Source organism: Eleginops maclovinus, chromosome 14, assembly GCF_036324505.1.
Source record: "Eleginops maclovinus isolate JMC-PN-2008 ecotype Puerto Natales chromosome 14, JC_Emac_rtc_rv5, whole genome shotgun sequence".
NCBI classification, from domain to species: domain Eukaryota; kingdom Metazoa; phylum Chordata; class Actinopteri; order Perciformes; family Eleginopidae; genus Eleginops; species Eleginops maclovinus.
Genome location: NC_086362.1, coordinates 9,059,141 through 9,075,663, shown reverse-complemented (window position 1 = coordinate 9,075,663; position 16,523 = coordinate 9,059,141). Strand labels below are relative to the sequence as shown.

Below are 16,523 nucleotides of genomic sequence, written 5' to 3'. Positions count from 1 at the left end.
TCACTTTGAAATATGACAATTCAAGCTTGTCACTCTGTTGTTAGCGAGCTTAGTTTGTCTCTTTAACATGGAGGATTGTTTTTCATCATTAGCCAAAAGCTCACTGCAAAGACATCTCTGTCATGGCACTTTAACAGATTTTCCCTTTAAGGTAATCAGCTTTAGAGAGAACACCTTATCTGGCTGCAGCAGAATGTCATGAAAACTAGCAACAGACTGCTCTTTTATGGATCACAAAATATCACAGGGATTTAATGAGCGGCAAAAGCAGGATGTAACGTGCACTAATACATTGATTAGTGTGCTAAACCAACACTGTAGCTAAGGCCCGTCCAAGCTTTTCCGGCCTGTAACCTTCGTTTGAGTCCCACATGTTCACTGACATAATACAATTTTTAAGAATTGTCAAAAAAGTGAGCATTTGGCAGATTGTAGAAATGTCACTGCTGCCACTTAGGTTTCACCTGTTTGAGACGATGGACCCTTTATTGTAAAATGGCACAATGGACTCGGTAAACACAAGCACGTTATCACAGTGCATTTGTAGATTGCAGGTTGCCACTTGCTTTCCTGTAGTCTTTGGAGGAATTGCATCTCAGTTTAACAGTAGTTCAGTGTTGGAGCATTGCAACCAATGAACATGGTGGCCATTGGTCTGATGTCATTCTCTGCTGCAGGCATCGCTCTGGAGAAGGTGTTCGACTACAGTGAGTATTGGGAGGTAGCGAGAGGCCTGTATGCTCCATTCGACTGCACGGCCACCATGAAGTCTGGCAACGCTGACGTGTACGAGAACGAGATCCCCGGAGGACAGTACACCAACCTTCACTTCCAGGTACACCCAGCTATTCTGGTCTCTTTTATTCTGTTTTGTGAAAGTGATTGATTTTGAAGCTAAATAATCTCCAAGCTGGATTTCACAAAGGCACATTTTTAGGTCTTTCAGGGATAGAAGGATGTTAACACAGATTAGTGCAGTATGACATGACATTTCTGTTCATTGTTGTCAGGTGCAACTTCCCCTTAATGCTTATTTGACCGTCTCATTTCAGACTGCAGTCTTAAAACAATCTTGAGGAGAAAAATAAACATTTTCTCCTACACTCAACCAAATCTGCATTATTATGGCATTGTTTTGGGTTCAAAGGTACTCGAGATGCAAGAAATGAAACAGAGGAGGTTCATTCATCAGTGGCACTGTTTTTAGAAACTCCCAAAGATGTTACTAATTTAGTTTAAGGTACATGAAGTACAAACATGCTGTCTCCTCTGTTGCTCACTCACAGTCTGAGATGTCTCACAGTGACTCAATCCAAAGCTCTGTGCAGCTCTTTAAATAAAAATGTGTGTGCACATCCTGTAGACTAGTGTGACTCATTTATATCAATAGTATTGAACAAATACACCATGTATCAAATTACAGTTTACAGGGGCTTATCGCACTGGCCCATCTGGCCTTTGCTGCACGGGTGTCTTCTCCCTCCATTTAAAAGCTGTAGGTGTCACTTAGCAAATTACAGCTTCAAATCGATGACTGAATGAGCCTTGATATTGTTCCTTTAACGTAGCATTAAAAAGAATATTTTTGTCCTCTTATTCATTTTGGTATCCACTGTGGCTCTTTGCAGGCGCACAGCATGGGACTGGGAAATAAGTTCAAGGAGGTGAAGAAGGCCTACACCGAAGCCAACAAACTCCTGGGAGACCTCATTAAGGTGAGACATGAAGAGAGTGTATCCATGTCTTCTCACATGAGATCACATGGGTTCGTTTTACCAATCTGTGCTGCACACTCACTGCAGCACCGAGATGTTTCTGGCATGTGTTCTATATTTCTTCATTAGCATTTCTTCGCTGACTCAATCCCAGATTAAGGATTCTATTCTGTGCAGCCTGACAGTCTGTTTGACCTTCCTCTGAGTCTGGTGTTTTTCTCTCACTCTACCCACCGTTTCACAGTGCTGCCCTTTCCTCACACATTTTCACTCTTACGCTGGCACCTATTTAGGGCTAGATTTCTTCTTCATTTCCCTGATATTTGTATCCAGCCCTGAGACTGAGTTAGTTTTTTTGTATTGACTTACTCTGTTTAAATTAGCATAGAAGCTCCCGTTTTGGGTTGATTTCCTGAAGGGCACATTAATCATAGTCGTGGAGAGGGAGCTCCATTGCTAATTCTGCTGTCAACATTTTCATTCCCAGCCTCAATTTACCCTCATGCTGCTTTTTTGTTTTTCATTATCTTTCATTAATTCCTTTGTTTTTCATTATTTACTATCACAGCTTAGTAATAGATTCATCCCTCTTTCCCCGTGTTCACACTCGCTCTGTAATTGTTTTGTTTTCTACTTTGCATTGTCTTTCTTTATCAAGTCTTTTCCACCTTTCCATCGCAGCTTTACACACATTTGTTCCCCAGCCATCTCTTTTTTTTTGTTGCTCTCTCTGGATTGAGATTGTTCTTCTCTCTCTTATTTTGAATCTGTTTAATCTTTTTGCGTTTATTCCACAATGTTCCATCTATGTTCTTCGCTTATTTTCCGTACTCTATCAATTCAATTAAGACTCGGCGGGCTCCACTGCACAAGCCAATGTTGGCTTAATTTGCCTGCGGGTGTTGCCCTGCGCTCTGTTGTGTCCTGTTAGCCTGACAACGACTGCGTCTCTCTCATACGGTCAGCTCGTCGATAAGGGAGAGGGTGTGTGCTTGTCAGATAAAGATATGAAGTATACACACCACACACGGCGTCGGCACTGAGCAACCGAGGGATATACATTGACCATGCTCTCTCACACACACGCATCCACAGCCATATCTCTGCAGCTCAGAGCTTTAGTGAAGGATTGTGCTTGTCTAAGGACTTAATTTATAAACCACTTCACACCCATATGCATAAAATAATAGAAAGGCACTCCTCCAAGGCCGTTTTGTGAAGTGAAAAATAATGTGTGTCGCAGCCCCGTGATTAGGATCAGGACCACAAGTGTTCTTCCTTGGCCAATGCTACATCCTTCCACCAAGTTTAATGAAGGACCCTATATATTTTCAGGGGGAATTTAGGATTTTAGAAAAAGTGCACTGCCCCACCCTTCCATGAAATCAACTGTTATTATGTGAGATGTTTAAATGTTTAATCATCATCATCACCATCATTTCAATCAGTCATTTGCTGTAACTCGATTTCTTATTTTCTTAGCTTATGAATGCTGTATCCTGAATTATCAAATCAAGATAGGATGTCTCTGAACCGTCAAGGAATAAACAGACTCATAGGCTCATTGGCTCCCGCTTAATTCCAAATGAGAAGCATTGAAAAGGCTGCGACTAGCAAACATTTATTTCCTTAAATGCTCATAAGCACAACTGTTTGAGGCCTCAAAACTACTTCCAGTCTTATCATAATGTCACTGAGCCTCCATTGCAAATGTATTCAAACTGCTAGAATCCATGGACATGAGTCACAATTATAAAGGATTTGTTCAGCAAACTTGGGGATATAAAAACACCCATTAGTCTGTTGGGAAGGTTTTGAGACCATGCAGCCATGATGTTTGCATGTGCAATATGATTAGTCACAATGACACACGTGCAATGCTCAATTAAAACAGGAAGACATTGAAAAGTCTGTCAGGTGGAGGAACCTTGAAGACGGAGACAGAGCAGCTGATGCAGCGGAGTGGTGACAGCAGACTGGGATTTAGTTGTTGTCCATACAAATGTTGAGCAGCATGGCGTCATTTATCTTGCGCCTCTCTGCCGATGCACACCTGCAGGTCCCTGTCCCCTCATCGTCCTCCTGCTCACGTACTCTAGATGTGTTTTCTCCCAGATAATAACAGGAATAAATCCTCTACTGTTGTGCTGGAGCTACTTATTATTATTATTATTAATGTGTTGCCTAAGGGCTTATTCGCTTAAGCGAGGAACAATTTAACTAAACAAAGATGAACTCATCACTACAGGCTCCGTTAATCTGTGCATGTTTTTTATATATCATGCAAAGTATTATGCAAAATGTCCAGTAAATAACTGTTCATTATATTTGATTGCACAGTCGCACCATGTTGCAAATAGACAGCATGACTGTTTTACAAATGTATTAGTGAAGCGGGAGGACAAGAAAACAGTTCAGACTTCTCCAAAGATGTATCCAAATAATAACATATACTGCTGCAAGCCATGAGTTTTTTTATTATCAGTTTGAATACAGATCATTGTAACTTCAAGACTTTATAAATATACATATATTTAAAATAATGTATTATATAACATAATTCTGCATTGGATTATTACTGGTTTCAGTAACAACCTAATTAATAACTACCTGAAAGCAGGAGTCTAGGAATGAAGTAATTGCAAGCTGATGCTTAAGAATTAATTGAATTAGAAACGGCTGATATTAAGACGCTTCAGTGCGCAGGTGACAAAACAAGATGCATTGTGGGACATGTAGTTTATTGACGCTGTATTTCTATGAACCGACATTAAACGTATGATATTCTTTGTGAGCTATCGTATGCCACATTTGTTTCAGCTCAATTTATTTTAATAATATATATAATGCTGTAGGTTTCATAATGTATAATAAAGCAGTCAACATATCAGGAGGCAGTCTAGACGGTTTGGTCTGTTTGTCAGCAGAATTACAGAGAAACTACTTGCTGGATTTCATAGGGTGAAGCATGGGCCAAAGAAGAACTCATTATTTTTTTAAGCGTATCAGAATCACGCGGCGAATACACTCATTATTTTCCACTTATGGAAACCGCCTTGCCGGAGGTCTGCGCTCTCCCAGGGCCTCTCCACCTCTGCGCTCCTCTGCCTCTGTTTCCCTCTTCTTCTCTTCATCGCTCAGCCTCATCTGCCGCAACATGAGCTTGTCAATACAAGGAGGACAAGTTGTATTTGTGTGTATGTTCCGGTCTTTTCTCCTCTCCCTAACTTACTCTGTCACTTTCCTTTTGGAAGTACAGACACGTATCCACTCCCCTCCTCTCTGTGTCTCACTCGCAGGTGGAGCGGCTCCTTGTGTTGCCTGTGGGGCTGCAGATGTCTATTACTCTTGTCTGTTCTGCCTCTCCCCTCTGTTCATCTGTCCATCCCTTTCCTTTTCTCTCTGCCCCTCTCTTAATCATCCTGTCTGCCGTCTCTCCGTTTCCACTTTCACTTCGACTCATCTTCTCCTCCACGGCTCCCTCCCACCTCCCCTCATTTCGATTACACTTCCTTCATGTATGTCTAATCTTTCTATCCTTCCTCCTCCTCCTTCTCCTACTCTGTGAGTCTCTCGTTATCGCCTCTCTCCCGTCTCCTCCTCTCCTGACAGGTACCATTCTTCACTCTGCCCCTTGTTCTGCTGGCCAGCACTATTGTGTGTGTGTGTGTGTGTGTGTGTGTGTGTGTGTGTGTGTTTTGTGTGTCTTTTCCTCTCACACACACACTGCTGTGGATGATATAATCCTTTGCCCATTAGGGGAGTTCAGGTTTGGATAGAGTTGCATAACAAAACAAAATCAAGCAAATTACACAGGCAGAAAACACACACAGGCAGACACACACACAGAATCACTGACACTCACACACAGGCAGACACACACTCATTCAGATACACCAGATTTCGGCTGTCAGGAGTGCGGCCGCACTTATCGAGAGCTGTACATTAGTGGAAGTCAGAAGGAGGGACAAAGGCAAAAGAAGAGGAGTGTTTGAGAGCCAACATGGAGATAGATGGAGAGGGCAGGTCAGCCCCAGATAGATGGAGGTGGACAAGAGTTTTCACGGGTCGTGTGTCAAGTGTGATATGAGGCAGTGTGATGAACTGTGTAAGGTTACAGGAGAGTTTAAGTGTGTGTGTGAGAGAGGCACAGAGATCAGAGTGCTGCAGACTGAGGGCAACAAGCAACGTGACTGAAGATGGAATGGCACTAGGTGTTTCTGTCCACTATTGATATGTTGGTTAAATGTCGAAGTGAAGCTGAGGTAAAATGAGAGAATTTTTGGAGAAATAACGGCCAGTTGGGTCCATACTGTAGGTATGAAAACAAAACAAAAAAACATGTTTGTACTGTTCAAGAATCATAATTTGTGTGGAATTTCTTTCAGATTGAGAGAAAAATGGTATTCTATTTTGTTAGGAAACGACATCGCTAGTTGTATCAAACTTACGTAATACTCCGTTTTACCATACTTTAAATTAGCTATAGTTTATGCTTAATAAGTGTAACAAAAACATTGTATTTCCTTAATTTATCTCATGTTTCACATCTCACCCAAGCATTATATACAATATAACAAATTGGCGTCAGGCAAATAAACCATAAGAATAAGACATGTATTCCAAACAACTCACTATCTGAATTTCACATCTTCTTGACTGCTCATAATCGAAACCAAATTTTGGAATTTTAACTGTTTGATTTCTTTCCTAAAATATTGAAACCCCATCACGCTTTTCGTGGCCATTTGTCTGCATCTTCCAGAATGTTCAGCTGTCCTTAAGGTTTGCCTTTTTTTGTGTGGATTTTGTTTGTTCAGAGCTTGATAAGAGATTGCTTACCATCAGTCCGACTGATGAAAACACAACAATTTGTGTATTTTTTGTGTTGCATCATGTGTACAAGCATTGCAGTTGTGGAGGGGAAAAAAAACAATACAATGAAAATTGCAAACGCTTAAATCCATAACCTAAAAGTGTAATTATCTTGTTAACAGTGTTTATAAATGACAGAGGTGTGGACCTCTGACTGAGATGGATCAGCAGCGAGAGTCGGAGCAGGGGAAATCAGATTTTCTAACCCTACTCGGCCAGGATGTGATTTACCTCACTCCTCGTCCAAAAATATAGAAAAGCTCACACATCATACACCGCTCACACACACTGTTGGAAATAATATTTCCTTTTTCCTGTGTGAGGCACCCAGAGAGTTGGAGGTGGGTGATTTATCAACGGAGATTGATAATGAGAACACTCTCGATGTTGTCGTGGATCAAGGGGAGGAGAAATAATCGTCGGTGGGATGGAGCAGAGGAGTGATGGGCGCAGGGAGGAGGGGATTCATGAGGAGTAAAGACTCAACATCCTGGCTGTTAGTGTGAAGACAGACAGTAAAGAATTGTTTATCGAAAGCAGAGTAACAATTGTTAACGTTGCAGAGAAAGAAAGAGAAAAATGGGTTTCGAGACAGAGGAAAGAAAGGAGACGGCTGAATGTAGACGAGGAATGCACAGTCACGCCGCCTTCTGTCTTTCAGATAGATTTCAAATAACTCAGCAGTGATGTTTTGGTTCCCCAGCTTTAGCAAGTTAATGGCCTCACAGGGGATTTTAGCAACCCTTTCAAATCTCTTAAGCTTTTCTGTAAATAGTCATTCTGTTACAGCAATGTATCATTATCCGCTCTATTCACAAACCCAATCACACTGAGCTTCAGGTGTGGAGGCAGGGAAGTGCACACTTGTTTCAATCAGCTAGCTAGGCTCCTTTGAAAACAGTTAGTGTTAACATCCTGGGCTGTTATTAAAAGAAAGCTTAGATTGGTCTGAAATTCCCAATTTTATATCATCAGGGAAATATCTGTGTCTCTCCGTCCCTTTCCTGTCCTCTCAGGAACACTTTCAGAAGGACACTTCCAAATTTAGCACAAAAGTCCAAAGATAAATTAATAGAGTTAGGATGGTTAAAGGTGAAAGTTTACTGTAGTGCCTTTTAAGCATGATCTATACTTTAAGCCACATAGGGATGCGAACGGGAGAACTTGTTTGGACGCGTTTTCCAGTCCAACAAACAATGTCCAATGAGTCTTTATCTTTGAATCTCTCGACCCATTTATTTACAGTTCCATGTATTTACACTGATGAATATATCCACATTGCTCGTCTGTTAGCAATCAGCGAATGACATATGAATGCCAGTCACGCTTTGAAACATACACTTAAACACACGGCTGGACATTGCCTCGATACGACACGATACGGTCAAAAACTGTTTGCTTTTCCCATTCCACACACCTGATTCTGATCACCAGGTGATTACATATGCACTCTGCAAGGAATGCTCCATCCTGTGGTCAATGTAAGAACTGCAGGTTGCCATTAACTTATGTATATAAAATAAACACACAAAATGCATTAAGGCTCCAACATTCACTGTGAATTCATACACTATTATGACAATTTCCCACAAACATCTAAGAGGAAAAAGTAGTGAAGTGAGGACATTTTGGATTGGAGGACATGATGGATGTACAGCTATTAGCTATAGTCGTAGGTCATATTTTGAAAAATACAAGGACAAGTCTGGGAATTTTAGTCAGAAAAAGTGAGGACTTTTTAAATGTAAGATGTTTGGGAACCCTACAGGAAAGTATTTAATATAAAACATTATAGTCTAAGTGCTCCAGTATAGTACTCCTTTAGTCTCAGAGCATTATGAATCCCTTTTTATTAAAAAAGACAATGATATATTATAGAAACAAATGAATCTTAATCTGTAGCATTCTATCCATTAGTACAGCTTATCTGTTAGAATGATGAGGTGGTCTATATCCTGTCATCTCCAGGAACCAAAGGCTCTTACACCAACACACATGCTCAAATTGGACTGTGTTTGTTCAAAGACTAAAGTGATCTCCGGAGATCAGCGAGCCTCACAAGCACCTGAGCCCCAGGGGGGTTGTGGTAATCCCAGAACAGTGTTTTTTTAGACGTCTGTGCGTGCTTCATCTCTTGTGCTGCTATTTGGTATCACATCTAGAAATAGGTGTCAGGTTCTCTTTTGGGGAATTCTTTGGGGAATGTTTGATCTTTCTCTTTTTTTCTGCCTTGCTGTCATCAGAGTGAACTAATTTCTACACAAATAGACCTTTTTAGTGAGAGGGGGCCTTCTTTGTTCTCACCGGCTGTTTCCCTTTAAATAATCAAGTTTTCAAACAATAAATCACACTCTTACAGGACACTATGTCCTCTGCTGGGGGCTCTAGTGTGAAACTAGTTTATTATTTCAAAAGAGTTTGATGTTTCTATTCCAACTTTACAGCATTAAATCTCATTTCAAAATGAAGCTAGGAACAACTGGTGGTGTTCTTGCATGGATATAATTATGTCATTCACTTTATTTAAAGTCACCACAATTTATAACCACATGAAAAGCATTATAAAGATGTTATTATGTATGACAACTATGAGAGTGATAATACATGTTGATGCTGTACACAGGAATCTCTGTGGGAGGCAGAAAGTTATCCAAAGGCTGTTTGAATGTTTTGTAATAATGCATCTATTTATTTGACCTCTCTCTCTTTTAATGGCCCGAATACCAAATGGAAGTGAACAACTTCATTAATTAAGAGTAATAAGTGCCCTAATCAGTGTCCTTTTCATATTATAAAAAAAGACAATTTATCACTGTTATGCTAATATGGATAACTATTACCATAATGATGTGCCATTATAAATAATGGAATAATTAATGCTCTATATTGTCCATTTTTCTTACGTCTTTATTTGTTAGGTTTATTTTCTTGTTAGAGAAGTTTAGATCTTGTACAGTTGTGTTCAAAATAATAGCAGTGTGTTTAAAAAGTGAGTAAAGCTCAAAATCCTTATAATAGCTTTTATTCTCATACACACAAATTAATTGGGAACACTGCACGTTCTATTCCAAATCAAAACATGAAGAAAAAATTATCAAATTAGTTTTTACTTTAAAGAAAGTGAAGAAAAGGGAATATTAGGCTGTTCAAAAAAATAGCAGTGTCTGCATTTTTCTTTACTAACTCAAATATTTACTGTATGAACTGAAAAATGCTTGAAGATTTAGCTTGCCTGGGAATCACTGAACTAATATTTAGCGGTATAACCACTGTTACTGAGCACTGCTTCACATCTGTGTTGCATGGAGTCAACCAACTTCTGGCCCCTGTGAACAGGTATTCCAGCCCAGCACGATTGGACTACACTCCACAATTCCTCTGCATTTCTTGGTTTGCCTCAGAAACAGCATTTTTGATGTCACCCCACAAGTTTTCTATTGGATTAAGGTCCGGGGATTGGGCTGGCCACTCCATAACATTAATCTTGTTGGTCTGGATCCAAGATTTTGCTCGCTTACTGGTGTGTTTGGGGTCGTTGTCTTGTTGAAACACCCACTTCAAGGGCATTTCCTCTTCGGCATAAGGCAACATGACTTCTTCATGTATTTTGATGTATTCAAACTTATCCATGATCCCTGGTATGCGATAAATAAGCCCGACACCATAGTATGAGAAACATCCCCATATCATGATTCTTGCGCCACCATGCTTCACGGTCTTCACAGTGTACTGTTGATTGAATTCAGCTTTTGGGGGTCTTCTGACAAACTGTCTGCAACCTCTAAACCCTAAAAGAACAACCTTGCTTTCATCAGTCCCAAAAATGTTGCACCATTTCTCTTTAGGCCATTCGATGTGTTCTTTGGCAGATTGTAACCTCTTCAGTTCATGTTGTTTTTCAACAATAGGACTTTGCGGGGGCTTCTTGCCGGTAGATTGGCATCACATAGGCGTCTTCTAATAGTTACAGTACTCACAGGTCACTTTAGACCTTCTTTAATCACCCTGGAGCTGATCATTGGCTGAGTCTTCACCATTCTTGCTATTCTTTGATCCATTCGAATGCTAGTTTTCCATTTTCTTCCACGCCTTTCTGGTTTTGGTTGCCATTTTAAAGCATATGAGATCATTTTAACTGAGCAGCTGATCATTTTCAGAACTTCTTTGTATGTTTTCCCCTCTTTAATCAACTTTTTAATCGAAGTACGCGGTTCTTCTGAACAATGTCTGGAACGACCCATTTTACTCAGATTTTCAGAGAGGAATGCACTTACCATGTGCTGCCTCCATCCTTAAATAAGGGCCACCTGTTTTTTCACAGAATGAATGATTTCACTAATTGAACTCCACACTGCTATTATTTTGAACTCGCCCCTTTCAATCTATGATTCAATTGCACAGAATCAGCAGCGTACTTGTCATGACTGTTGGGTCTGTTGCTTTTCTATGACTCTACTACACCTACTAGTAAATTATTTGCCATGTAGAAATATAATTTCGACCAAAAGCAGTTGTTGATCTGGTTAGTGATGCTGGACTGCTATTATTTTTTAACACAACTGTACCTTAGCCTGTGATTAAAGGGACTGTATGGATGTGAACATTTCTCATTCTGCAGTCGTGGCCCTTTCCTTTCATCAGTCTTTAATCTTCAAAGACAACATCCTAATAAAACTAAGGCTTTGTCACCCCAATCCTTATTTTGGAACAAAATGTGCATGTTCATCTCTATCTGCACCCTGCTGACGCAAAACCACACAGCAGGACAAAAAAGTGCATCCTGCAAACAGCTGCTGCATCTCAAACCAAGATTGAACCATTAAAATAAATCTCTAATATCCTGAATAGATTCTGTGCGAGTTTTCCTGGGATGTGAGATTTACAAAGCTAGAGAAATAATAGCCCCTCTTCTTTGTTCTGAGCAAACTGAGATATCATCTGCTGTTACATCTGAAACAGAAACTAGCTCTCCTCTTCATCCTCCACATCTGAACCAAAAGCAGGGATTTATCATAGACACTAACACTTTTTCCTTTCTCTGTCAGGTTACTCCCTCCTCTAAGATCGTGGGTGACTTGGCCCAGTTCATGGTGCAGAACAACCTGACCAGGGCGGAGGTGGAGGAGAAGGCTGATGAGTTGTCCTTCCCCCTGTCTGTGGTGGAGTTCCTGCAGGGATTCATCGGGATACCACATGGAGGATTCCCTGAGCCGTTCAGATCCAAGGTACAGGACACGCAGACCATTTTCCTCTTGCAGTTTACATTCTTACGTGGATTGGATTTACATTTTTATAAACATTAATTGTTTTTAGTTTTTTCCATGGCAAGAGGCATTATGTTTTTTGGTTGTCTCCCTTGAAGGATTTTTTTTTATTTGCCCAAACCGCCTACATGAACAAAAAGATTATACTTTGGTTGTCAAGAATCAAAGTCACTAAGAGCCAGAAGTTAATATTTCTTTATTGTGACAATTATGTAAGGATAAAATTGGTGAAGCAAAGGACCTTGGACAGACATACTGTAGAAGCAAAGAACCACTAGAATGGTTGGTGGAGGTGCAGTAAAAGGAAAGAGTAAGGTATGGCAGACAACAAAGATCTCAAGGCCGGAATCTAACCCGCGATTTATCAAATGGACGCTCGTAATTAGACTCTTAAACAATTTAGAACCCCAGAAGTTTCTTTAATGCTATCTCCTAAGGTTTATACATCCACAATATTTATTAAGATCCATCTCTTACAAAACCTTTACCCCTCCCCGTCCTTTACTTCTGCTTTATATGTAAGCAACACATGCAGGAGAGCCCATTTGAAGGCACATTAGTATGCAGCCGCACACACAAATTGTGTCACATGCTTAGTTACATCTGACATTTACAAACAGTGGAGAAAACCGTGGTATTGCTCTGTCCTCTCTGCTCAGTTTCCCTACGTCCGTCCCCTTCTCCTATATTCACAACTGCATATAGCAAGGGAGCTAAAGCGACTGAAACACGAATAAAGACAAGTTTGTCACATTCTCCCAAAAACCTGCTGACATATTGGCTTACTTGACATTTCCCCGAAAAGTCAGAGTGTAGATTTTCTATTCCTTTAGGGAAGAAAAGAAACTAGTGAATGTATTTTTCCCAAATCGTGCTTTTCATAATGTATTATCAGTGAGCTGGCTGCCAACTAAAATGTGAAATATTGGGTACGAGACCCTATCTGCACTTTCCCTCAGGACACACACCGTGTCCCCATGTGTGGCTGAGCACATTTTGAGCCTGCAACAGAGCTTTTGTGCAGAGCCGGATTATAATTAAAGGATTATTCAAAAATAATTACTCATCTAGGTGTAGCAAGCCCACCTTCTGACCCATATCTGCGAGGCTGATATCCACACCCGTTCAAAGCCAGTTTAATTTGGTTTAGGTTGGTTTTTTCCTGCCTTTACAAGTTCAGCTTTTTGCCCCTTTCATCACTCAGTTGTAGGTTTTTCCCTCACATCTTTCCTCCCCTTTGTTTATATTGCTGTGAAAATAACTCCTGACTTCCTGTCACCCTTATCGTCAAGTTGCTCTTTCTCTGTTAAATGGAGTGAAGCTGGGAGATTATTCAATCAAATATTTAGCCTGCCAGGCAGTCCTGCCCTTGCCAATCACAGTGTCTGCTACCTCTCTATTACTGTCTCTCAAACGATCTATTCCCTTCAAAAGGTGGCATTGGAGTCATTCCTACCAAAGAAACCAGACGGGGGGAGTCTTCCGAACCCATGTAAATCTTTAGGTCAGCGTTGAAAGTCTTTCTGCTGAATGTCACCTCTCCAGCATCCCAGCCTCAATATGAAATGCAGACTTTTTCACACAGCTCACAGAACTCATCCTCCGCTTCTTTCTGATTCAAAGTTGCATTCAGACTTCAGCCTTGGTTTAAATGATTTTTGCTTTCCTCTCACAATATTTTGATTCAGGCACATTCTATCCGTCTGTGTGTTTACATGCGAGCTGAAAGTTTGATATAAATCTGATACATTTCGCTGTCAAACTCTGAACATTTCTCAGCACTTTCAGAGAATAAATCAAAATAATTGGTGTCAAGCTTTCCTAAGTTAAAGCAAAAGTTATATTTTATTAAATGAATATCCTACAACATAGCTATGCATAGTTTGTCTCATGAATCATTTAATCGTACTAGTTTGGATGTTTGTGTGTTTTTGACTGTTACTGCTATTATGTGTGATCATCTTATTAGTCAGCAGCATAGGCGTCCAACTTTAAAGATTAACACACCATTTAAAGAATGCATGTTACAGTACAGCCGTGAGACAGCAGCGTCTCTGTGCGCTGTAACTTAGGCGTTTCCTCATTGTAGTTATGCCAGTTCATATGCAGCGTGGGTGGACAGAGCGAGGAAAGCAAGAAGGACGGCAGGGCCAGGAAGGGGGAGGACTGTGGGAGGATAGATGGGGGGCATAAGGAGGCCATCAGCAATAAACTGAATTCAAGAAAAGACATTGTCAAAAAAATACAGCCCATCCCTCAGAGGCACTGCACTCTGAAAGGGAAGAAGAAATCTGTGACAATGAAATAAAAGGGAGAGTAGGAATGTGTTGTGGAGTTGTTTAAGAGAAACGAGGAGGAGAGGAAATTACCTTGAAGGAAGAGTTTGTCTTTCCTTCATTTGTGAATACAGACACATTACTCTCTCACAGACAGTATTTGTCCACTTAAACAATCGTGCAGTTTATGAGTAACACATCATCGAAGGACGAGATGTTAACGAGCAGCGCCTACAATGAGCCTGCCTTCTTTGAAGTGTCTTTCTCTCACACACACAAATGAGTCGGCTATCTTTGAACTGTTAGCTCTGTGACTAATAGCATTGCACCGGGCCCTTTGTCTGAAAATGTCCTCAATGCACACACACATGCACCGACCAAAAGGACTAGAACACGCTAGCACACACAATTGCAAACATAACATGGATGTATGCAGAACATGTAAGCACACGGGAGACTACCGGTCAGCTGAATGTTTGATCTGCTGCGCACATGCTGAAAGTGCAAATGAGTGCAAACACATGCAGATTACCAATGCTGTGTTTAGCATGTTAGCTTAGCAGACCATTATTTAAACCTGAATGAAGCTAGAATAAATAGGCACACACACATAGAGGGAGGTAGCTGAAGAAGCTTTGCTATTAGCTTTTTATTTTTAATACTTCAAAGAAACATTTGCTGAAGCACTAACTGGTGTACTCCTCCCCATGTCATCAAAAGCTAATAAATGTGTGAAAACAAAATAGAAACAGAAGCCTTTAGGCCAAATGTCTGTGTCTTGACATAATCTCTTCAGCCGACATTAGAAGTAGCCTCAGATTGATTTTCTATACAAGTCGTGTCAGACCAACAACTGTGTGGGCAGATAAAACATCCCGTCATTAGTTTTGTAACAGACTCCACTCCCCACAATAGTCCTTTTCTCTCTTTCTCATCTACTGTTTCTGAGAGGGAACCAGGATGATGTCTCATGATATGCAGCAACACTGCAGTCCTCTTTGATTTGCTTATGGCACTTTACTGGAGAGAAAAGATGGAGGGACCTAAAGTGGTTCACTGCAGATCTTAACACAACAGCGGTTTCACTTTTATGCAAATGGAGAAAAAAATAACTTGCATTTAGTTTCATTCTCCCTCTGCTTCAAGTGTTTCTCTCCCTCCCTTCTCCATTTTGTAGCACTTCCAAATACATCTCAATCTTTCCCCTCCTCTCACCCTGCTAGTGTGCGACAGGCTGCAGCTTTTATCCAGTTGTGGAGTACAATGTGAAGGTTTTACACATCCCACATGCTTTAAAGTCCTGCTGGGAAACGACGACTGAGAAAGCATTCTGCAAGACTTGGAATAAAAACATTGCATTATGTTTGTTGCCCCTTCCTGTAGCACCCTCACTCACAAGCCTTTATTTATGTGGTTAGTCCCATTTAGATTAATAAGGAACCATTTTAGAAAGGAGACCTAGCCAAGAATAGCAACATAGAGTTTAAATTCCCTCAAAATCAAGGTCACATGCTACTGTTTGAGACAGGGATCAAGTTTATGGCCTGAACTTGTATTGATTTGCTGCAGGCTCTGCATCAGGCTGTATGGATGCCCTGCTTACTGTATCTTTGACAAGCCAGTCTGTGTATATGTTTTCGGTGAGCCATGTCCTGTGATGTATTAATCAGACACAGCTGATGGTGTTCTCGCTTTCGGTTCAGCCTTCATCTTCAAGCATTGATGTATAAATGTTGCCTTCCCACTTCTCGAGGCAGGTGGTGCAGGAAACAATGACGCAACTATGGGAGACAGAATTGGGGAAATAAATCAAAAGAACATCCATATCTATTTTGGCTTAAAATATATAAATTAAGCGTGCTTTGAAGTTTAAAGTCAGTCTGTAGATGATTCCATGCAGAGAAACTACTCCTCTGCTCCCCCATTCTGACTTCTTTTCTCTTCTCTCCCCCTATCCCAGGTGCTGAAGAATCTCCCTCGCATTGAGGGTCGTCCCGGCGCCTCTCTGCCCGCCATGGACTTCAAGTCCCTGGAGGAGGGGCTGCGGGCTGCACACAACGATGAAATCACCCCTGAGGATGTGATGTCTGCCGCCATGTACCCCAAAGTGTTCCAGGAGTTTAAGGAATTTACAGGTGAGTGGGCAGATTGATGGTCATCACAGCGGTTATCTCCTCTCATTTCGGTTTGTTTGTCAGCAACTACCCAAACTGTTTTCATCCTATTTCAAGTTCATGTCTGAATTTTTTGTTATTGTTAATTAAATCAAATTAGATCTGTATTAATAAACAAGATTGGATTCATGGCGTTTGGTCTTGTTCTCTCCGCTCATTCTAACCTGTTCTCTGAGGTACTTCCTGAGGCTTGAAATAAGCAGCCAACCGTTATTAAGG

The 16,523-nt window shown here is 40.8% G+C and overlaps 1 protein-coding gene across 1 annotated transcript in view; it reads left to right on the top strand.

Moving 5' to 3' along the window:
• pcxb (pyruvate carboxylase b) overlaps positions 1 to 16,523 on the top strand; it is a 267,351-nt gene that overhangs the window by 237,842 nt on the left and 12,986 nt on the right. The window contains 4 exon segments of the mRNA XM_063900646.1: positions 678 to 835; positions 1,629 to 1,715; positions 11,636 to 11,815; positions 16,091 to 16,265. Coding sequence (XP_063756716.1) covers positions 678 to 835; positions 1,629 to 1,715; positions 11,636 to 11,815; positions 16,091 to 16,265 — 600 coding nt within the window.